The 25,560-nt window shown below is 42.1% G+C and overlaps 1 protein-coding gene across 5 annotated transcripts in view; it reads right to left on the bottom strand.

Moving 5' to 3' along the window:
- Positions 1-25,560, bottom strand: part of LOC120036456 (transport and Golgi organization 2 homolog) — a 48,780-nt gene that overhangs the window by 15,275 nt on the left and 7,945 nt on the right. For all 5 annotated transcript variants that reach the window (XM_038983011.1, XM_038983137.1, XM_038983082.1 and 2 more), the window contains exons 3-5: positions 19,291-19,379; positions 15,804-15,923; positions 13,755-13,872 (exon numbers count right to left, since the gene is read on the bottom strand). In XM_038983011.1, the coding sequence (XP_038838939.1) occupies positions 13,755-13,872; positions 15,804-15,923; positions 19,291-19,379 (327 nt within the window). The remainder of the gene's footprint in view (positions 1-13,754; positions 13,873-15,803; positions 15,924-19,290; positions 19,380-25,560) is intronic.

Genomic DNA, 25,560 nt, shown 5'->3' on the forward strand with positions numbered 1-25,560 from the left:
ATTTGGCTAAGGTGTATGTAAACTTCCGGTTGTAACTGTATATAAAACGACACAAGATTCAAGACTTCGTGCTTTTCAGCTAAAATTATTATATAGAATTCTTGCCACCAACAAAATGTTGAATATTTGGGGCATACAATTATTGAAGCTCTGCAGATTTTGTGAGGATACAGAATCAATAGACCATTTATTTTGGTATTGCCCTCTAGTAGCCCGTTTCTGGTCTCAGGTTCAGGAATGGCTAAAAATACATAACATTGATCTAAAATTGACCCTAGAAATAGTACATCTGGAGAGACCGGGTCAGTCAATTACTAATATACTAATACCCTTAGTAAAAGTATTTATCTTCAACTCACAATCTGTGGATTCAATTAGATAGAAATTGTATGTTAAACATCACAGCATAGTTGAAAGATATATGATACCTAGAAATCCGAAGAGGGTGGCCAGCAGAGATAGGTGAGAGGGGCTGGGATGTGTAATTGGAGACAAGTGGGAGTGGAGTTGCTGGGCGGGGGATAGAATGACAGTCAAAGATAAAAGTATAAAAAATAAGTTTGAATGACACCGAGGGGCAATGTTTTTACAGCTAATGCCGGTTTGCCTGAGGTTGATGCCATGCAGGTGTTTGTACACATGCATATGCACACACACTCTCATTCAAATGCACACATGTGAACATACATGGACACAGGTAAATAGTGTCATACATGCACTCAAACATATTCAGTTGGCCTTGCTGTTACGATTTTTGTTGTCCTTGACGTCCTTGTTGTTTTCTGTTTTCCTTTGTCTCTCTTTTGTTAATTTGTTGGTTGGTTGTGCATGGGGGGGGGGGGGGGTCTTGGGGGTGGGAATGGAATTCTTAAAAAAAAAATATCAATGTTCTTGGGGGGGGGGGGGGGGGGGGGGTTCTCGGATGGTTATGGGGAGCTCTTGGGGAACTGTGGAGGGGTATCTTGGAGGGCTGGCGGTTGAGAGCTTGGGCCGGAGGCTGATGGATCGCTGTTTCGGGTCCCTGTTTTTGACCTTGTGGGTGATCTGTCAACGTGCCCTTGAGCAGGGCGTTGACCCTGGTTGCTTCTGTGTGTCGCTCTGGATGGGAGTCTGTTAGATGACTAATGTGATGTAGTTGTTGAGCGGCTTCACTGCAAGTATATTGCATGCTTTAAACATTCAATAAAACATAAAAAAATAATAATATCAATGTCTCGATGATTAAAGCCAAACAATATATAAAACTTTCTGCAACGTAACTACAGTAATGACATAAACCACCATCTTTTTGCTTTTGTTCATGTCAATGCCTTGTAGCTTCCTTCTATGGGTACAATATTTTCAACTTCGCTGCCTGAAGTTGACTCTGGTTTGATATCCCTCTCCTAAATAGTATATAAAACTGCAACCCTGCAGAAAGGTGGCCAGATTATGCTATGGGCTCATTGGGCTGGGAAGAGATGGAGCTATGTAGATTACTCTCAGTCCCAACTCAGACAAACACACTGTGTGAAATACTGTTTCGATAGATTGAGGCCTAAGCTCAATAGTCTCACCCTGAAGCACAATGGCTACTTTTGCATTCTGTGGCGGGCATCAAATTTACTCCGGAGGCAACAGGTGGATATCTCAGACTCCGAGGTATTTCTGATAACCTCATCAGTTCTGCTGCAGGGAGATTTGGGCTGAGATGAGGAACCACGGGAGTTGGCTGCTAGCAATGGACAGCGTTAACTACCAACAGGAAAAGAAAGTTCTGTGAAGCTTTAGAAACAGCACTTTGAAGATCTAGCTGCCAGAATGATAATCACTATATGCAGCAGGATAGTAGATGTTTATAAATGAAATGCAGTCCATTATTCTGAAGCTTTTAAGCAGTGCCTTATTTTGCTCCTTGCTGCTGTGCTGAGTGGCCTCAGGTTTGTTGAAATTGGGCTGATGAACATTGAGAACCATCAGTGGGATTGGGAGGTATCGTTGCAAATACGTTTTGGACACTACAGTGAAAATTGTTAACTTTGTTAAAGCAAGGCCCCTGAACTCTCATGTATTTTCTGCACTATGCAATGATATAGGCAGCGACCATGTAACACTTTTACAACATACATGAGTGCGCTGGTTATCAAGGGGCAAGGTATTGACAAGTTCATTTTAATTGAGAGATGAGCTTAAAGTTCTCTTTACTGACCATCATTTTCACTTGTCTGACCGCTTGCATGATGACGAGTTTCTCACACGACTGGCCTATCTGGGTGATGTTTTTTCTCGCATGAATGATCTGAATCTAGGATTACAGGGACTCTCCGCAACTATAGTCAATGTGCGGGACAAAATTGAGGCTATGATTAAGAAGTTGGAGCTCTTCTCTGTCTGCATTAACAAGGACAACCCACAGGTCTTTCCATCATTGTATGATTTTTTGTGTGCAAATGAACTCAAGCTTACGGACAATGTCAAATGTGATATAGCGAAGCACCTGAGTACAACTGGATTCGTTATCCCTTTCATGCCCTGCCTCCAGTCCACTTACCGATATCTGAACAAGAGAGCCTCATCAAAATTGCAACAAGCAGTTCTGTGAAAATTGAATTTAAAATCAGAAGCCACTGCCAGATTTCTGGAATGGGCTGCGCTCAGAGTATCCTTCCTTGGCAAATCACACTGATGCCCTTTGCAACCACGTACCTATGTGAGAGTGGATTCTTGGCCCTCTCTTGCATGAAAACTAAATACAGGCAATGACTGTGTGGAAAATTATAAGACAGACTCTCTCCAATACAACCCAACATTGCAGAGTTATGTGCATCCTTTCAAGAACACCCTTCTCATTAACCTGTGGTGAGTTATTCACAATTTTTGACGAACAAATAAGGTTTTATATGTAAGATGGTTAAATAAAGAGCAAAATTATTATTATTTGTGCCCTGGTCCTATAAGAGCTCTTTGTCACTTCCTACGAGCCAGGTTGTGACAAAAACTCACACTCATTCTTATGTTTAATAAATGTATCGTATAGTGGGTGTGTGTGGCAGGCTTACAATGATGGCAAAAAACAACATTTGAGAGTGCGCTGACCCTGGTGCTAGAGGGGGTACGCAGCTGGAGGTTGAATGTTTGAAGGGGTACGGGACAATAAAACGTTTGGGAACCACTGAGCTAGACAGAGAGATCAGCCCAGGGACTAAAGGCCTACTGCTACAACTGCCTGTTGTGATTGTTGTTGTAGTAGCTGGGTTAAGCATACTGGTTTTGGGGGGGGGACAAAAGAGAATATGCATTACTGTTACTCATCAAAATGAAATAAACCATTCACCACGGAAACCAGTTGCTGCTACCCTTTTTAAAAAGGAAAAGCAAAAGCCTGCCAAAAGCTACACCACAGTTGCAGACCACACGAACAACCCACTTTCTAAAAAGTGGGTGAGAATGTATACTTTAAACATATAAGTTCTGCTGGGTATTAGGAAGGCTCAGTGAGGCTGGATGTTTTGAGATGACAGTTGACAGATTAAACAGATAATCTTCTACCACCACACAGACTTGAATGAATAAATATGTACACAAGATTGGATCAAAGTTGAAAGAAGCACAGGAAAAGTAAGATGGCTCGGTGTATGACAATACCGAGTGCTGCTTGGCTGCCATTGATAACATAATTTGAGGGCATTTGCGATTAAAATTGAGAGATGATTGATTTGAACACCTTCCTAATATTGAGTTACACCTCCTTTTGACCTCAGAACAGCCTCAATTTGTCGTTGCATGGAATGCTGGCCAAAGTTGACTTCAATAATTCCCACAGTTGTGTCCAGTTGGCTGATGTCCTTTGGGTGGCGAACCATTCTTGATACACACTGGAAACTGTTGAGCGTGAAATACCCAGCAGTATTGCAGCTCTTGACATACTCAAACCGGTGTGCCTGGCATCAACTACCATACCCCATTCAAAAGTCACTTAAATATTTTGTCTTGCCCATTCACCCTCTGAATGGCACAAATACACAATCCATGTCTCAATTGTCAAAAATGTCTCAAGGTTTCAAAAACCTAAATTTAACCCGTATCTTCCACTTCATCAACACTGATTGAAGTGGATTTAACAAGTGACATCAATAAGGGATCATAGCTTCACCTGGTCAGTCGATGTCATGGAAATAGCAGGTGTTCCTATTGTTTTGTACACTCAGTGTACATCATTAGCTCCGACCAAGGCAAGGCTCAGTCAGAGGGGAAACGTATGCATGCAAATTCGTCAACTGGATTGAAAGTATTCAAACCCATCGAAAGAGCTATGGATTATTAATAAAAGCAATACTGGTTTAACAAGCAACGTAATTAAGGGAAGGCATAATATAAATCATGCCAAACTTGAAGTCGAGACATTTAGAGTTCTATTCAGTTGGATGAGTAACATACAAATTATACACTTTTTCTATTACTGCATCCCCAATGACGTACACAGTGGGAATGGCACAATTACCGTATAACCGACGGTTATGGTTGAGGATAGTCATGAAATTTAACCGTTTTTTTGCGACGACAAACACCTGACTGAAAACGGGATGGCCGAGGCATTTCCGTGGTTGAGTCCTTTGCGATACCATTGAAACTTACAACACCTTGCTTGCTGAAACAAGCAAGATGTTGTCGCAAACAATGAATAGAATGGGCTTGGAACCCCTAACCCTGGCAATTTGACTGGTAAACTCATGGGTACACTCACAATGGCTGCCTGGTATTGTGAACTAATTAGACAAATAAAAGTAGTACTTTCCAATGCGTGAGCTAAAAGAGGCGTGCCGTGAGACGAGTGTGTGTTCTAAAGACCAATACGTGAGAGTTTGCAGCTCTGCTTTCAGTCGTAACATTACTCCCTCCAGTCACAACCCATTTTGATGGGTACATTTCCTGGTTTGCTCACAATGGCCACCAGTTCACCCATTATGCCATCATTGACTCGACTGGGACCGCCAGTTCTACTTGCAGTCAGGAGCGGAGAAACGGTGAAAATGTTCAAAAACATTCATTTAAAAAATTTGCTATTCGAACGGTTATTACAGAGACTGTGGTCATTTGGCTGGCCAATTAGTCATCCAAAAGTTGTGACCGTCACAGCCCTAATATACAGTAACGGACAAAATAAAGTAAACAACAACATAAAGTGTCTTAATAGGGCGTGTGATATAAAAATTACATATTTACCTAATTTGTTTGATATTAATACTTAAACCCCCTGTGCTCCTTTGAGACCCCTCTTTCAAAGTCACAGATCTCTTCTTCTTGCCATGGTGGCCGAAATAAATTTGGCAACTGGGCATTTTTATATATGGTCAGAATTTCCTCACCGATTTGTTTTACCACAATGTCACTATTTGTATCCCTCATTTGCTCAAGTGTGCTTTATTTTGGCAGTTGCCTGTACATTATACAACAGGAAGGAATACAGAGGATGTTTAAAATGGCCTCCACACATCTTGTCCCACATCACCATCCTATCATAAATCATCATGTTGGTTAAGGATGGGATGACAAATCCACTAATTGTAATATAGGTCCTCCTCTGTATCCACGAGACAAGACTTAATTATCGATTCGGAAACAGAGCAGCCGCAGACAGTATTTCCTCTGGGTTGTCTCTAACCAACACGCACCACTGTTGTTTCACTGTGCAGAGAGGGAAAACTAATAGCTCTATAATGAGCCTGTTTATATATATATAAAAAAAGGTCTACAACCAAATACATTACAGTCACAGCAGCTGCCATCCAATGTCTGTTTTTATTATGCCGTTGCGTACCGCAGGGTCCTATCTGTCAGCATCCATACATCTTGTAGTGAGTCGACAGGACGCCCCATGGGTCCAGGCAGACAGAGAGGGATGGAGTGATTTCAGAGCCAGATGATTGGCCAGGCCAGAGCATACATCAAAGAAACACATATTACTTGTTGCTCTCTCTCGGCTGACATCTCACGGTGTGTGTGTGTGTGTACACACATTTCTGGTGGCAGTGAGGTCTCCTTTCGTTAAGTCTCTTGCCGCAGGGGTGGCAGCAGCAGGAACATATAACACGTACATAACTCCTGGTCTTAATGAGGCCATTTGCATTCCTGAAAGGCTCTGCTGTTAACACACAACAGAACACAACCCGCGGAGATCTCTACCTGCTATAATACACACAATGTAGAGAGAGGGGAGAGAAACGTGTAGATGTGGAGAAAGAACAATACCTGGAAACAACGGAAGAGGACGAGGATTAAAACGAGAGATCAGGGAACCCTCGATCCACAGGGAAAACCCTGCTTCCCCTGGCAGGAAGTGGGAAAAGTTGTTCATGAACCCCCTGAGACTTCCAAAATGAGACCTGAAACCCTGTTGCCATGCCGATGGCATGTCTATCGAGCCCCCTTCATGACAGCGGTCTTAGTTTCAGAGGGACACACTTTAATTTTTGCTCTCCAGTCCACATCGCAAGGCCATCAAATTAAATCACACTGTCTGCTGCAGAGTGTGAGAGAGAACAGAAAGAGAGGGGAAAAAGTCCCCGACATTAAATATTGTCTGGGTTACCTTTGTCAAATAATTCTTAGAGCTTTTGACTTGCCCTAACAAGCCTGACTGGTAAAGGAAGAAAATGTACAGGTGTTCTCAGAATTCTTATGACGGTTTCTTCAATTCAAGGTTTCTTTTGTGTTTGGAGAGAGACAGGGACAGAGAGAAAAAGAGAGAACAGGTGGCTGTAGCTCATGCCTCTGATGGACCCTGGAGATAAGGCACTATCATCCCTGATTCATCATCAGCCAGTCCAACAAGAGACGGGAACAGAGAGAACACATGGTAACAGACACTTATGCCCAATGTCAAATCGACCCCTAGCCCTAGGGTCTGAAGAGGAATATGGAATATAGAAATAGCTAAACCTTAAAGGCTTGGTAGAAAATCCTCTGAGAACTACATGTGCCTTGGACTAGGGGTTGATTTGCAGCTGGGTGGGCATGTCTTGAATGTCCCCACTGGAAGCCCGAGGTAGGGGGAGCGGGGGAATCTATCAAATAGAGCACCTCTAACTTCGTGCAGTACTAATGCAATTAGTAAAATCAGTCACACTACGAAATAATACCAAATAAACCACAATTCATTCATAATACTGTGAATATATATTTTCACAGACATGTTGTTGCATTTTTTTCTGGTTTGTGTGAAATCGTTAAGAATAATATAAAACCAGTCTGCACACCACCAAGGTGAATTGGTTTAGTCTTGACTCTTGGTTGACAGTGTTATGGGATGGGTAATGTATTGACGCTCGAGTGCCAAATCAACACATTTGTTTCCATTTGTCTTTTATACTTTATTTTGATATTTATAAGTCTCATTTTTGTATATATTTTTTATATGTTATGATTATTTCTTTGTGTTGTTCCAAATGTCTGAATAAAACTTAGTTAGCGCAGAATGGAGGTTCGCCCAGGGAGCCATACAAGCAAGAACCGCCACTGGTGGGAGGGACCATTGAATTCTATGGGAGGCGTGGCTCTGTGCTTGTGGTGTGCTAGAACGCAGGGGAGGGCTAAGGGGAAAGTATTGTGGGAGATGATTGGTTGAGAGCATCTCCTGGCTCTCTGTATTGGCTAACAATGGCGAAGTTTGAAGTATTAGTCCACCTAGAATGTTTGCGTATTTGAACCAGAGCTAGCTACTAGGTACGCCCTGGACCAGAGCTACAAAGTGTGGACCAGAGCTAGCTATATCCTGGACTAGACCTAGTTAGTGTAGTTGTCTTCAAGTATATACATTGTATTTGGAAAGTACTCAGCCCCCTTGACATTTTATTACATTACAGTCTTATTCTAAAATTGATTAAATTATGTTTTCCCCCTCATCAATACACACACACCACAATACCCCATAATGACAAAGCCAAAACAGGTTTAGATTATTTTCCCAAATGTATTAAAAATCAAAACATAATTACCTTATTTACATAAGTATTCAGACCCTTTGCTATGAGACTCGAAATTGAGCTCGGTGCATCCTGTTTCCATTGATCATCCTTGATATGTTTCTACAATTTGATTGGAGTCCAGCTATGGTAAATTCAATTGATTGGACATGATTTAGAAAGGCACACATCTGTCTATATTAGTACCACAGTTGACAGTGCATGTCAGAGCAAAAACCAAGCCATGAGGTCGAAGGAATTATCCGTAGAGCTGCAAGGCCGGATTGTGTCGAGGCACAGATTATGGAGAAGGGTACCAACAAATTTCTGCAGCATTGAAGGTCCCCAAGAACACAGTGGCCTCCATCATTCTTAAATGGACGAAGTTTGGAACCGCCAAGACTCTTCCTAGAGCTGGTCGCCCGGGCAAACTGAGCAATTGGGGGAGATGGGTCTTGGTCAGGGAGGTGAACCCGAACCCGATGGTCACTCTGACAGAGCTCTACAGTTCCTCTGTGGAGATGGGGGAACCTTCCAGAAGGACAACCATCTCTGCAGCACTCCACCAATCAGGTCTTTATGGTAGAGTGGCCAGACGGAAGCCACTCCTCAGTAAAAGGCACATGACAGCCCGCTTGTAACTAAAGGACTCTGACCATGAGAAACAAGATTCTCTGGTCTGATGAAACCAAGATTGAGGAAACCTGGCACCATCCCTACGGTGAAGCATGGTGGTGGCAGCATCATGCTGTGGGGTTGTTTTTCAGCAGCAGGGACTGGGAGACTAGTCAGGATTGAGGGAAAGTTGAATGGAGCAAAGTACAGAGAGATCCTTGATGAAAACCTGCTCCAGAGCGCTCAGGACCTCAGACCGGGACCAAGGTTCACCTTCCAACAGGACAACGACCCGAAGCACACAGCCAAGACAATGCAGGAGTGGCTTCGGGACAAGTCTGAGGGACCTAGCCAGAGCCCGGACTTGAACCCGATCAAACATCTCTGGAGAGACCTGAAAATAGCTGTGCAGTGACGTTCCCCATCCAACCTGACAGACAGGATCTGCAGAGAAGAATGGGAGAAACTCCCCAAACACAGGTGTGCCAAGCTTGTAGTGTCATACCCAAGAAGACACGAGGCTTTAAATCACTGCCAAAGGTGCTTCCACAAAGTACTGCGTAAAAGGGCCTGAAAGACTTATGTAAATTTGATTTCAGTTTATTTAAAATTTGCAAAAAATGTCCAAAACCTGTTTTTTACTCGATCATTATCGCGTATTGTGTGTAGATGAGCAAAAAAACGATTTAAACCATTTTAGTGTAAGGCTGTAATGTAACAAAACTTGAAAAAAGTCAAGGGTTCTCAATACTTTCCGAATGCACTGTAACTACAAGTGAGATGCCAGTTGTTGGAAGGATAATAGTTCACCTTCTCTATACAGATGACCAAATGTTTTAATTCCTTTGTTTCACCAAGAAATTGCAATACCATCTGAGGGCTTTGTGTAAGATGGGGATAATTATTATAGAAAGATGTTTGTTATATATAGATATACATACGCCCTTCTGTTTACAGACTTCCATATTTAGTGTTTTTAATTAAAGTCGTTTGTGAGACCCATCAAAGCTTTAGGTGGGCTAATATAAGGTATAGATGCCAATGAAACAGGGGAAAGACACTTCACTTCCGCTGTCTGTCTCCAAGAGGGTGAACTTGTTGTATCTTGCCATACCCACCCACACAGCCTTGAACAGAAACACAACTGGAAGTCAGATAGAGTAAGTACTCCTTCTGAGTGTAGATTGAATAAAACGTTTTGAGTTTCACTCTGGGAGGTCTCCCTTTCGACTGAAATGAAGAGACCTTCCTATTAAGTTCTTTGAAGAAAAGAAAAAACATTGGTAATAGGAAAGGCCAAGGTTATAAAAAGGTAGAATAATTACACAATTAACCAACACAATAAGAGCAATTGGTAAATCCAGCCATCTATCCAACTCTTCCCCAACCTTTTTGAGAAGTGGAATATAGTTCAGTTGATAGGTCTTATTCATTTCAGAAGGAATTTGCAATCCCAGACGTGTCATTTTCTGGCGTCTCCAAGAAAACGGCTGGTCTAAAAATCAGGTTCTGCATAGCTGTTCGGTTAAGGCATGATTATACTATTTGATAGGTTTATTTTATATCCTGAAAAGGTGCCATATACATTTCCATTAGTCAGGATCTGAGCTACCGTACATTTGTACAGTAATCTAAATCAGACCGACATACTTAGGTCCAATATTCATCCTCCGTAAAACTTTAAACAAGTAGTTCCATTCTATGCGATCAAAAGCTTTTTCCGCATCTTATTAAGCCACCACTACAGATTCCTGGTCATTCTCTACATAATGCATTATGTTAAATCATATTCTGATATTAAATCAGGAGAAGAGCGGTTTCTTACTAAGCCGGTTTGGTCCATATCAACCAAGTCAGGAAGAACTTTATCTAGTCTAAGAGCTATGAGTTCAGCAACAATTTTATATGCAGTGTTCAATAAAGATATTGGTCAGTGCCTGTTCAAGTGTATCTTATCTGTCTCTATGGCATGAATAAATATATTGCAAAGAGGATGAATTCGTTTGGATAAAAATGTTCTATAGAGTTCAACAGGAAATCCATCTAACCTTGGTGATTTTCTCCCAGCAGTGTTGAAAATGGATTCCCTAATTTCTTCAGATGTAATCTCTTTCTCCAAAACCCTTTCGATCCTCATCAGTTAAAGCTTGTCAATTGAGTTTGTTCAAAAACTCATGCATTGTGGCAGGGATATCCCTTTCAGAATTGGACAGCGTTTCATTAAACTCTCTAAAGAGTAGATGAATTGCCTCAGGATCCTGAACAACTGTTGTTGGACATCTTAATAGAGCTAATAACTCTACTAGCTTCCTCTCGCCTTATCTGCCAAGCAAGCAACTTTACTTATTTATTACCATGTTCATAGTAGGTTTGTTTTGTTCTCCTAAATGTGTTTTCTGCTTTATAGGTCGTCAGGTTGTTATATTCCAATCGCTTTGAGTCAAATTTTTGTAGAGTTGAGTCGTCAAATGTTATACTATGTTCATTTTCCAGATCTCACATTTTTTCTCCAACAAATCTACTTGAGCCTTATACAGTGCATTCGGAAAGTATTCAGACCCATTGACTTTTTCCACATTTTGTTACATTACAGCCTTATTCTGACATTGATTGTAGTTTCCCCCCCCCCCCTCACACACACAATACTCCATAATGACAAAGCAAAAACAGGTAATTAGACATTTTTGCAAATGTATTAAAAATAACCTGAAATACACATTTACAAAAGTATTCAGACCCTTTACTCAGTACTTTGTTGAAGCATCATTGGCAGCGATTACAGCCTTGAGTCTTCTTGGGTATGACGCTTCAAGCTTGGCACACCTATATTTGGGGAGTTTGTCCCATTTTTCTCTGCAGATCCTCTTAAGCTCTGTCAGGTTGGATGGGGGAGCGTCTCCGCACAGCTATTTTCAGTTCTCTCCATGTTTGATAAGGTTCAAGTTCGGGCTCTGGCTGGGCCACTCAAAGACATTCAGAGACTTACCCGAAAAGACTCCTGCGTTGTCTTGGCTGTGTGCTTAGGGTCGTTGTCCTGTTGGAAGGTGAACCTTCACCTTATGCTCGAAAGCGCTCAGGACCTCAGCCTGTCTTCTTCAAGGATCTCTGTACTTTGCGCCGTTCAACTTTCCCTCGATCCTGACTAGTCTCCCAGTCCCTGCCGCTGAAAGAAAATCCCCACAGCATGATGCTGCCACCACCATGATTCACCATAGGGATGGTACCAGGTTTCCTCAAGACATGACACTTGGCATTCAGGCCAAAGAGTTCATTCTTGGTTTCATCAGACCAGAGAATGTTGTTTCTCAACATCAGAGTCCTTTAGGTGCCTTTTGGCAAACTCCAAACTCCCAACCACAAACACAACCTCCTCCCGAACTGAAAGTTAAAAACCCCATACCCATTAGACGCTAGTCTTTAAAATAGATGTACCTGCTGTGCATAGCATCACCCGAATTAGGTTCAATCTAAATTATACGTATAGTGCATGGATCCCCGTAACATGAAAATTATGTCAGTTGAGACAAAATAAAATGGGAATCAAAGCAACAAACATCGGCAATAAAAAAGACAGGACTATTTAGGCCCATTTGAGCATGTCTCTGAATATTTTTTATTTATTTTTTTAAACAGAGGATGCGTTCATGATCACCCTCAGCCACGCCTACCAGTACACTCAAATGTCAACCAATCGGCATTCCCCAAGGTGCCCCGAAACCTGTGTCGCGCAGCTGCAAAAGTGATGACCAAAAACGCACCCAAGCACCCCAGGAAAAAAGACATCAAGCTATGATGAATAAATGAAAACTTTTACCAGACGATGACCATCATCCCTCAAATATGAAATAGGAATAGGGGCAATTTAGTTTTTTTTTAATCAACATCATCCTGATTACAGCACCTCCATTCTTGAGCTCTGCCTTTGCTCAGGCAGCAGAGAAGGGGGTAGATCCAGGATTTTGGGAATCCATTCCCGTAGAAAAGAGATGGCATTTATTCCCTCCACAGCCTCCGGGAAACCTTGCAATCTAAAATTTGAGCACCTTTGGACATTTGTGAGAATCTAATTTCTCCTCAAGTTTCGAAATGCCGTCTTCCAACTTCTTGTGCTTTTGATCCACGTACTCGCGGACGTCCAGAATTGCAGCGTGGTCTTTTTCTAACTTTGTCAGTCGTCTCTTTGTGACTTTCTGGTCTTCATGGAGTTGATTAAACAGCAAATACATTTTGATTATGCGTTCAGAAAGTGTCTCTACAATTTTTGTTATACCCTTGTCCATCTCCATTCTGAATCATCATGGTGTTTCGTCCGAGCTAGCATCCTCCGAGGCCGAAGGGGTGGGGGGCACATTTCCACACCTCGTCTGCTAAAGCTTGGGCATCTTTTGTTTTGGCGATAAAAGAGACGTATTAAATTTTCGACGAACGGGTAAACCATCAAGATACCTAAAAAGTGTAAAATGTAAAAAGTTCAATGACACTAAGCAGACGAGTCTTGTTAGAGCTTCGCCATTGCCGGAAATACCATCAACAATCTTTTGACAAGGAATCTATGTTGTGTCAGTCTGTTCATGTCAAAGTTGGTTTGGTGTTTGTAGGTTTAAATGGTTCAAGAGCAGTTGCGAATCCATTCAAGCCTATGGAGCTTTTATGCACATTTAAAACGGTTATAGTTCAACAAGTATACATGGTATCAAAAAGCTGTATACAAGCAACCTATTCCAGACTGGCCTGCGAGTTCCGACGTTTGCATAGCGTTTCTCGCTTAAACGGTTGAAGACTAGTTCACTGCATAGTTTTACCATTCAAGTCTACGGCCAATGAAATGCATTGGGATTTATGCAAATATGGTTGTAGTGTGAAAAGTATCAGTAGTATCAGAAAGTTTTTTTTTCAAGCACACTGACCAGTGGTAGTCTTCACATTTAAAAGTTGTTTTGGAGTCGGTAGCTTTAACGGTTTTGGCGCTAAAGGTTCCAGCGGAATAATAATAACTGTAAACAGTTTATAAAGTTGTGCTTTTTTTCCAGCAAGCACACTTAACGAAATAAAAACAATGCAGAAGGTGTGTATTGAGTAGTAAGGCCAAACCTCACCAAAAATATTAAATCAACCCATCCCATGGTCTTTTGTTTTGCTCAGAGCTCCATCAAACCCAGAACACCTCTCCTGATCAGTCTGCCCAAACCCTTGACTCACTTGAACTCAGCGGTGAGGAGGTTGAAGCCATTGTAGAGATGTCCCTCAGATGACACCCTCTTCAGGTAGGAATAGCTGTCCTGGCTCTGATCTGTCAGGAAATTGGACACCAGGAACCCTACAACACATAGAACCAACATTATTCTTACATTCACACTAAAATGGACACTTTCAGAGAGGTTACAGACCAGTTAGGCAGGCCCCCTGGACATGGCAAGAGTAGATTTATCAGTTGGCTGGCTATTTGGTTTTGTAACCACAAACACATTTAGTTATACTATCCAATATGATCGACACAACACCGCTTATTGGTCCAGGTCTCTTTTGAAAACAAGACTAACCTGGTTAAATAAAGGTTAAATAAAAATAAATTGAGCAAATTGTGACGCAGTTACGTGGAGGATTTTTGAGGTAAAATATGTAACATAGGTCTTGGACTGAGTGACATTCGAGATAGTGTCCATGTTACGTAGCACTGCGAGTTAGCGGTTAGGAGGACAGGCTACTACCCGAGATGGGGGACCTGCACTACAGTAATGAAGTGTGTCAGGAAAAAGCCTGAAATGTGGCCTTGAAGAAAATAAAACAATTTGAAAACTGCTATTACACAAGGAGGTGTTTCCCTTGTGGGGCTGAGCATCGGCAGTAGACAGCTCTGATACAGAACGACTGTGGAGAGCCACTGTAGCGTGCAAACAGAGGAGGCGAGGGAGGCTGGCTGACACTACTATTCACTTACTGTGGCGCTATTGCTAGTGAATGAATCCTTCAAAAAGCGGTTCATTTCCATCCATTCGACCATTCCAGCTCCATGTTAGCTGCGGCATTCTAGGAACAAGGCTTTTTGAGGAATTAAATATTAACACTACAGTGCAATCAGAAAGTATTCAGACCCCTTGACGTTTTTCCACATGTTACGTTAGTCTTATTCTAAAATTGATTGAATTGCTTTCCTTTCAATCTACACACAATACCCCATAATGACAAAGCAAAAACAGGTTTAGATATTTTTACAATTTTATTACAAATAAAAAACTGAAATATCACATTTACATAAGTATTCAGACCCTTTACTCAGTACTTTGTTGAAGCACCTTTGGCAGCGATTACAGCCTCAAGTCTTCTTGGGTATGACGCTACAAGCTTAGCACACCTGTATTTGGGGAGTTTCTCCCATTCTTCTCTGCAGATCCTCTTAATAGCACAGCTATTTTCAGGTCTCTCCAGAGATATGTTTGATTGGGTTCAAGCCCAAGGTCTGACTGGGCCACTCAAGGACATTCAGAAACGGGTTGTCCTTCTGGAAGGTTCTCCCATTCCACAGAGGAACTCTGGAGCTCTGTCAGAGTGACCATCGGGTTCTTAGTCACCTCCCTGACCAAGGCCCTTCTCCCCTGATTGCTCAGTTTGCCCGGGCAGCCAGCTCTAGGAAGAGTCTTGGTGGTTCCAAACTTCTTCCATTTAAGAATGATGGAGGCCACTGTGTTCTTGGGGACCTTCAATACTGCAGACATTTTTTGGTACTCTTCCCCAGATCTGGGCCTCGACACAATCTACAGACAATTCGTTTGAGCACATGGCTTGGTTTTTGCTCTGACATGCACTGTCAACTGCGGGACCTATATAGACAGGTGTGTGCCTTTCCAAATAATGTCCAATCAATTGAATTTACCACAGGTGTACTCCAATCAAGTTGTAGAAACATCAAGGATGATCAATGGAAACCGGATGCACCTGAGCTCAATTTCAAGTCTCATAGCAAAGGGTCTGAATACTTACATAAATAAGGTATTTCTGCTATTTATTTAATACATTTGCAAAAATTCCAAAACCTGTTTTCGCTTTGTTGTTATGGGGTATTGTGTGTAGATTAGTGAGGAAAATAATCAATTGTATTAATTTTAGAACAATGCTGTAAGGTTATACAATGGGGAAGAAGGGAAGTGGTCTGAACACTTTCTGAATGCACTGAATATTAATACACTGCCTCCTAAAAATGTACATATCGGGCTGCTCAGTGGGTATATTCTCGTTCAAGTTGGTCGTCACCTCTTCCTTGTGCGTCTGGATTGGGCCTTCCCTCCAGGTAATTGGTCAGTGCAGCCAGTTTGCCCCTCTTGTTGATCCCCAGCCATGACCCTCCTTCCTTCCCCTCCTCCAGGTCCAGCCCTGACAACACACAACAATCACATCACACTCCATGTCCATCACAAATCACCTACATGAATTTTCTTCCCATTGTAACGCCTCTGTCTGAAAATAGAACAACAGGTGTAGGCCTAACTGACCAGTGAGATTGAATGCTATACTGAACAAAAATAAAACGCAACATGCAATAATTTCAACGATTTTACTGAGTTACGGTTCATATAAGGAAAACAGTCAATTGAAATAAATAAATTAGGCCCTAATCTATGGATTTCATATGACTGGGCAGGGGCGCAGCCATGGGTGGGCATAGGCCCACCCACTGGTAAGCCAGCCAATCAAAATGTTTTTTTCTCAAAAGAGCTTTTATTACAGACAGAAATACTCCTCAGTTCCATCAGCTGTCCGGGTGACTGGTCTCACACGATCCCACAGGTAAAGAATACGGATTTGGAGGTCCTGGGCTGGTGTAGTTACAAGTGGTCTGCAGTTTTGAGGCCGGTTGGACATACTGCCAAATTCTCTAAAAAGATGTTGGAGGAGGCTTATGGTAGAGAAACAAACTGGCAACATTATCTGGCAACAGCTCTGGTGGACATTCCTGCAGTCAGCATGCCATGTGCACGCTCCCACAAAACTTGAGACATCAGTGGTTGTGTGACAACATTTCACATTGGCCTTTTATTGTCCCCAGCACAAGGTGCACCTGTGTAATAATCGTGCGGTTTAATCAGCTTCTTGATATGCCACACCTGTCAGATGGATGGATTATCTTGGCAAAGGGGAAATGCTCACTAACAGGGATGTAAACAAATGTGTGAATTTTTTATAGAGAAATAAGCTTTTTGTGCGAATGGAAAATTTCTGGTATCTTTTATTTCAGCTCATGAAATATGGGACCTACACTTTAGATGTTGCCTTTATATTTTTGTTTAGTATATATATATATTCACTGTGAATCAACAATGGCAATCATGTATTGCTGAAAATAATGCTGCCAGTCAACACTCAAAACAAGAGTTTGCTTATAATAAATCTATTCATTCTAGAAGAAGCACAAAGAACAAATGTTTCACCCTCCTCCAAGCCATCGCTGACTGCCTAGTTTTACTCCTTTGTGAGTTACAGGAAAAAATTCTGACAAGAAGTGCATAAAAACCAAAAACATTAAAGGAAGAGGCGATTCTGTACTTTATGCAGTTAAGGCTGAGCAGTGGGTTTCTGAGAAACAGACAGGCCTCTCTGCCTTGCATTCATCATCATGGGAGCCTCATTACCATGTAGAGCACGGAACTCTGAAAACGCTGAATAGATTAATTCTACTCATACATTCTGTTTGTCTGGACGCGGAGTGAAGCAATGCCCTTACTTACACGACTCATAGGGAATACGACAAGCAGTTGAGCGTTAAGAGATATATAGATCATTTTATTACAACCAGTGTGACTTGCTAGTCACTTACCATTTTGCACTTGGAAGAAATGAACCCACTGAAGAATGAATAACAAGATGTTAATACTTATACTGTACAAAAAGTTGAATAAACTTCTAGAGGCAAAGGGCCATGCGATACAGGCGGTTCATCTTGACCTAAACTGTCACTTAAACACTGAGATAGGCTGTGTGTGTTTCTATGAGAGTGGGGGTAACTAAGGGAAGCATGTGCAGAGGCAAGATGGTAAGCCTACACTTCCACCTCATTAATACAGGCGCACTGAGACAGCCAGGGAACAGAGGAGAGGTACTCTGCTGCAGGGAAACCCAGCCAAGGCCTGAAGCCAATGGGGACAGGTAGAGATGGAGCTGCTGGAATCCCAGAGCTTATTCTCCCAGGGTGATGGTAGAGCAGACAAACATGATGACAGTCAGTGCTACTATGGGTGTGCTGTCCTTGAAAAAGGTTTCAAAAGTCCTCAGCTCTGCTCTCCCTGTGAGGCAAAGATGAATAAATTGGCAATAAAACATCAACACATTGTTTAGCTGTAAGATCAGGCTGAGATTGACTTGTGTGGACTCACTCAAACGAACATCAACATAATCCATCACCTTCAACCAGAGGCCAACCAGCGTCCCTCCACCCACACACCAGATAAGAGCCTCGCTGGTCACACTCATTCATTTCTGCCACACCACATAGAATCAGCCATCAGTTGAATGGCTGCTACTCAAGCCTGTGTAATGATTTTTTTTTTTTTTATATAAATAGTTGACTCAGAAATACTATAAAGAGGCTGTTGAACAAAACAACTTCATAGTCTGCTGTGAGAGGGAGAGGAAATGAAAGGAATCACTCAGAAACAGAGGAGAAGCAATGCTCTATGACAGGAAGCTTATTGTAATCACACTTCTTAGCCTTACACCCGGTTCACTTTTTAAACAGCCTGAACACTCAGGAATGCATTTTCTTTTCTCAGTCAATGCTTTATGCTCTTAATAATGAAAAAATGGAATGACTGGGACACTCAGTGCATCAAATTCCTCTCAAAAAGTATTACCGTCACATCGGCAGTCATGACCGCAGTCAAATTCCACGTGACCATTGAGTCACGGTAATCTCTTACGCCCTCTGGACATGTATTGGTAGTACCCTAACCACCATCAGGTTGTTAATGGCCTGGTACTCGGGGCTCTACTGTCCCTCTAACCACTCTGACATCAATACAAATACAATTGAAAATCACATCATCAAAACAGTATCATGCTTTTAAAACTCACAGTTAGGCTACACCTTTTGACCTCACTGTGATGACCAATTTGAAGAAAGAAGCTCAATAATGGGTTGAAACTGGATGTTGTTTCAAAGCCAAACAATGAAATGGACAGCGCTTTCTAAGGTGATGATTAATTCAAAGCATTTCAAATGTTGCACGTGAAACATCCATAAGCATATTAGAGCTCATGCATAGGCCTATATATGAGCCTAAGCCCATATAATTTTGGGGGGATTGTGTCGTTATTCAATACATAGCCCACTGCATATTATGCATGGCAGAAAAACAAAAAAGATAAGATTGTCTTTGGTACATAATTGGTCTAGCCAATACTCCAAAATTAAACAAATTATATGAATCACTGTTAAGTGATGACTGTATTATTATGCATACTGGATGGACTGGTTACCTTATGCTACGCTCCAAACTATCTATCCGTGAGTCTGGGAGAGAACGTTTAGACCTAGGTGATCAAATCACATTTTATTTGTCTCTTGACATGGAAACCAATATCTGGCTCATGAATGCATTCTAGCCGAGTTGAAATGAAATGGGTTGCGGTGAAATAAAAGGCTCTCAGAGAAAGACAGAGGGGAAACAGAAGGGACTCCTCTCCAAAATGATCTGTCGCCCCACAGTGTGGTTCTGCCACTTCAACGTCAAGTGCAGATACTTACCGCTGAGGATTTCGCTGTTGCTCGCCCAAAAGTCTGCAGCTTTGGTTGGTCTGTTGTAGAACTCATCTCTGTTTGCAGCCAAAATTAGCCTGAGGGAAAAAGAGAAAGAGAGAGGACTAGAGTTATGAGGGAGACCATGGTAGACCACTTAAGGTAATGTACTTTAGCGCCATAACCTAGTGGTGGTATCCATCTTGACATATTATTATGTTTTGGGTCGCATCTCCTTATATCGAAGAGACTGAGCCCTGGCTGTGTCTTCAGCGGCCCAAATCGCACCCTATATATAGCTCACTACTTTATACCAGGGCCCATAGCACTCTGGTCAAAAGTAGTGCATTATAAATGGAATAAGATCCCAAATAACCTGTGCTCATTTGCCAGGCTGCAATCTGCACCAATGAGTGAATCAAGGCGTCAGCATGCTTCAGTTAGGCTGGCGCCTAGCCGAACTTGGCTAGCCAAACGAGTGTTCTCGCATACTCCCTTAAAAGACTCTCACTTGAAAATAATTAAAATAATTAAAATAATTAAAAAATTAAGTGTGCCCGAACAGCTGAAAAAACCCTCACCGAAGTCCAAAACAAACCCCCCAAAAAATGACAGTGTCATAATATATGCAGGACCTCTATATATACACTGAACTGTTTCGGCTGGGAAGCATGCGGACGCCTGAGGTGTGACAGAGAAAATAAAGAGCTGTGCAGTGCCTTGCTGCAGACCTGACTGAGCTGAGCTCCTGACTGAGGGTGCATGTTGCCTAATTGTCTGTGTGTGCACTATTCCTCCCCTCCGGGTACGGCAAGGTTTGGCACCGCACCCCGGTCCCCATCAGCTGCAACAGCAGGAGAAAGCTGATGTGCTGTCACTATCCAACACCATGTGTATGTCCCAAATGGCACCCTATTCCCTATATAGTGCACTACTTTTGACCAGAGCCCATGGGTACTGGTCAAAAGTAGTGCACTATATAGGAAATAGGGTTAATTTGGTACGCACACCATACCTCTGCCTCTCCATGTAACTTGATTACCTTAACGCAATAACATTACAACCCCTGCCGACTTTCTCCACCCAGCTTGGACTGCTGCACAGTGTGCATAGACAGATCACAAGAGATGGGCTTTTTCAGACCCCGCCCCACTGCAAACATCACATCAAATCCATAATACAACAGCTGGCAAAAAAACAAACAAAAAAACACATTTTCTCATCCTTCAGAGTTCCAAAAGGGCCATGTCAGAGAGAGGCTGAGGCTTCTAAAGGCCAGGGGAGGTGCACGTTTCAGATTGATCCAGTGCAGCGGATGGAGACAGAATAAATGTGCAGCTTTCTCCTGACAGCCCTCTAAAGCCAAATCAGCTCCAATGGCAGCTCTCTTAAATCAGACTAACATTTCGACAACGTTAAATATTACGACAAGTCTGGCCACAGTTTTCAATGCTCAATCAGACCAACGTTTGGACAATGACGTTAATGTTAAGGCCAAGTCTTCGGCTAAAGTAATCCCTCCTCACATTCAGCCAGGATTGTAGACTATCCATGTACATTTCTCACACAAAAGGGGAGCAGGAATGACATGATCCCCCACCCCTCCTCTCCCCCATATCAGCTCTCTTACACACTCAGCTCAGTTGACCATCTCTCCATTCCACAGACTGGATAGACATTAGCTCATTATGAGAATGAATTGGTCTTGAATTGTTTGCCGACGCCAGTGACTCGAGCAGTTAGAACTGGTGTTTTAATCCCCACTGCTATGCTGCTCGCCCCACAGTGTCTCCAACAGAGAGAACAAGATATTGAAGATGGGGTAGGGAAGGACATCCTTTGATGAGGATCCATAGGATCAAAAGAAAATAGTCTTAAAAAAGAAGACCTGTCAGACAGCACACATTGGAGGAAGGAGCTCAGTGAACAGGAACTGTTCCATGGGCTATACTAGCCTATATGAAAAAGATTGGTATGAGGCTCACAAGTTAAACATGAGCATTTAACTGAAAGTGAAACCTAGGCCTTACACAGTGCCAGCACCACCCCCACCTACTGCAATTTTCAGTAGTTATGCCATAACAAATGGGCCTTAATGTGCCACTCATCACACTGACACACTATCACTGCTGTAGCTAATGCTGCATTTGACATTAATCTCTGGCGACTTTTCACTAGCACTGCACAACTGTCACTTCTTTAGCAAGGCAACAGTGCATGACTTAGTGACTTCACATTAATGTTCAGCTACTGTCCAATGAATCATCAGCTAGCCCAGCGTGAACGCACATGCGCACACTCACACACACACACACACCACCACACAGCCGCACACACGATTGTGGGGTTGTTCCTCCCAGTTTGGCTGCCCTATACGAATAGGCAACTGCAGCGTAGATCCTTGGCGTTGGAAGAGAGGTGGGCTCGCAGTGGGACCTGTGGGCCCAAAGTTATGAGGTTTGTAGTAGTAGCCTATATTGAATGTCCCAGGGAACACCATTAAGTTCCCTGTGAAAGTTAGTCTCTTTTGACTTCTATTGTTCTGGCTCTACGAGACAATGTAGGGTCAATGTATTTATACAACATGTGTTGGCCTATAATATAACCTACAGTTGTAACCAGGGCTCTAAATTAAAATTGCATTGGTAGCAATGGTGTTTAACTTTGTCTTTTTTTCTTTTCTTCTCTCGATTAGAGCCCTCAGAAAGTATTCATACCTAGGGCTGTTGTGGTGACTGTATTACCGTCACATCGCAGTCAAATTCCACGTGACCATTGAGTCACGGTAATCTCTTACGCCCTCTGGACATGTATTGGTAGTACCCTAACCACCATCAGGTTGTTAATGGCCTGGTACTCGGGGCTCTACTGTCCCTCTAACCACTCTGACATCAATACAAATACAATTGAAAATCACATCATCAAAACAGTATCATGCTTTTAAAACTCACAGTTAGGTTACACTTTTTGACCTCACTGTGATGACCAATTTAAAGAAAGAAGCTCAATAATGGGTTGAAACTGGATGTTGTTTCAAAGCCAAACAATGAAATGGACAGCGCTTTCTAAGGTGATGATTAATTCAAAGCATTTCAAATGTTGCACGTGAAACACCGATAAGCATATTAGAGCTCATGCATAGGCCTATAGATGAGCCTAAGCCCATATAATTTTGGGGGGATTGTGTCGTTATTCAATACATAGCCCACTGCATATTATGCATGGCAGAAAAACAAAAAAGATAAGATTGTCTTTGGTACATAATTGGTCTAGCCAATACTCCAAAATTAACAAATTCTAGTAATCACATGTGCCGAATACAACAGGTGTAGACCTTACCGTGAAATGCTTACTTACAAGCCCTTAACCAACAATGCAGTTAAGAAAATTAAGATTTAAAGAAAAAATATTTAAAAAATAAACTGAAGTAAAAAAAGAGCAACAATAAAATAACTATAACGATGCAATGTACAGGGGGTACCGGTACCGAGTCTATGTGCGGGGGTACAGATTAGTCGAGGTAATATGTACATGTAGGTAGGAGTAAAGTGACCATGCATAGATAATATAAACAGCAAGTAGCAGCAGCGTAAAACAAAAGGGTAGGGGTGGGGGGGGGGGGAGTACAATGCAAATAGTCCGGGTAACCATTTCGTTAGCTGTTCAGCAGTTTTATGGCTTGGGGGTATAAGCTGTTAAGAAACCTTATGGTCCTAGACTTGGTGCTCCAGTACCCCAATATAGTTGGTTCATATTTCAACCTGCTTGTTCTGATCGCGTTACATGCTGACCGGTCTAGTCAGCATGTAAAGTGTTGAAAGTTTCCAAGAGCGAAGTGGTCTCAATCATTGGGAAAAATGTCCCCTAGAAATTAATATTAGAACCCTGTAAATACATTTGTTAATTATAAAAAGCAAAAATGTTGATACAAATAACAAAAACATTTTAAAAAGTAATTTGTGAAATATTAATTAGGTTTCGACATTATGTTAAAGCACTATTTTCCTACTAACATGCATTATATTGAAAAATAACGTTTGTGTAGACAACTAGCTAATGAGGTAAAAAAAAACATGACTGAACAAAGTGTAAAACAAAATGGTTAAAGGCCCGCGAAAAGATTTAGAACGGCCCACAACATGGTTTAGGAATGTAAAATGCGGCAACCCAATCCTCAACAGGAAGATAAAAACATTGCGCTGGTTAATATTGGTCAGATCTTTTGAACGGTTTGTGCTAGAAATAAACAGTAGCAATGGTGCAAGCATGACACTAATCAATCTACGCTCAGGAAACAACAGCACAGCAAAGCCTTGTCATTACAACAATTATTCTAAAAATAAATATTGTCACTGGTGCTCACAAATTATAAATGCAGGTCACACAGAAAAATATTTTGTCACATATGTGACCCAATTGACCACACTTTAGAGCCCTGGTTGTAACAGTATCTAACCTGAGATAACAGCAATATCCAGTCAGGTATACACACTGTTCCCAGATAATGATATGCATTCATTAGACACACAGAACATGCACCACGCATGTTTGTTTTCCACTACGTCCCTCGTCAAAGCCAACTACCTGAGACGTATTAATTGCCATGACAGGGTCACCGGTCAAAGCGATGAGGATTAAATAGTTCCACTGAGAGAGGCATTTATTCGCGGAGTACGAGTACAGAACAGAAATGAGTCACTGAACTATAATGACATACGTAATAATTGTATCCTTTCTCCTGGGCCTTCACGGCAGACAGCGTCTCCCATGAATCTTGTTCAGAGGGAGGTGGATTCTTTAAGAACAAATTGACCTAATCGGGGTCAACCTCTGTGCATCAAAGGCTAATGATGCAAAGCCGGTTGCGGTGACACGTGTGGCCCAGGAGTCTACGACACTGTCCCCGAAACAAAGCAAGCACTAATGATTTTACACAGGAGAGAGCAGAGCATCCATCGGTTTATCCATCTGAGCCTATGGGAATCACTAGGAGAGAAACAACAAGAAAACCAACAGGGTACAGCCATGCAGAGTGCAATTGTAGAGAATGATTACACAATTTATTCATGTCAATTATTCCTTACTTACAAAAAATGGTATACGTTTGAGACAAAGTCAATGGGAATGCTAAGCTAATATTTCAGCAAGATACCTCCCATCCATGATAGTCATACTCCTATATCGCAAGGGAAAGTACTAATCATGATGGTGACGCAATACATAGGCCTAATTGGAAGTCAAAACAGAACATTGTTGTCAGGCAGATATGTTGGGGGCATTGGGTGCATGGAAGAAAACCAGTTACTCAAGAGGAATTTAGCATTCTTGCATTATTTTGCCATTCCCCTCACTGACATAACCTAGGCCTACATGCACTAATTCAACCACAAGGATACGAGGCCTATAAGTTACACGTATCCTGTGGGTCCAAAGTGAGTCATTGTTAACACACCTCCACTATGATTGCCTCTGGGAGATTGCCCTAGCCTAAGGCAAAGGCAGAGATAGACCCTGGCCAGGTAGAGAGAGCTCCACAGATCCCAAGGGATTATTATAAACAGGGCTTTAAATTGCATTGACTGCTCCTCACCACTGGCCTTCAAGGACATTCACTGAGATAAATCAGCAGTGACTGTAGTAAAGGTTAGCCGATGGTAGCCCTAGATGGTGGTCCGCAGAGCTTTAGACCCACATGGAAGGCTCTGAATTGTTCCGTTTCATTGAAATTGTGAAGTGAAACGGAGCAATTCAATTTGGATTCAGGCTAGCTTTGAAGACCTCCAGTGAAACAGCACCACAGATTCTCTGGGGTTCTTATCATTGCTTCTCTGCTTTGGGTGCTACATCAGATTGGAGATGCTACACTTCAGCACTAGCCTAACGCATCTTCGAGGGAGCAGGGTATAATAATAATTGGGGGGGGAAAAATGTATCAAGAGATGGGAAGAATGTCCCCTGCATCTAACTCAACGCTACGATTCCTTTTTTAAATTCAATTTGAGCTCAATATCTGGAGGTGTACATCTTTTTAAACCACCGTCTGAATATAGGCCTAAAGTTATGAGCTAAAATGAGAGCAGTCCAGACTAGGCTATATGAAAAAAAGTGTGGTAATTTATACAACGGGTGGGTCTAATCCTGAATGCTGGTTGGTTAAAAGCGCATTCCAGCTGGTGACTCTTCCACAAGTTACCACCGGCTAAATCTATGATGTTAAAATGCCTATTTACTCTGTTCCATCTGACTGAGCAATCCACTGTCTCATCAGACCAGCCAGGC

The sequence above is a fragment of the Salvelinus namaycush genome, chromosome 1 (assembly GCF_016432855.1).
Source record: "Salvelinus namaycush isolate Seneca chromosome 1, SaNama_1.0, whole genome shotgun sequence".
In the NCBI taxonomy this organism is placed as follows: Eukaryota; Metazoa; Chordata; class Actinopteri; order Salmoniformes; family Salmonidae; genus Salvelinus; species Salvelinus namaycush.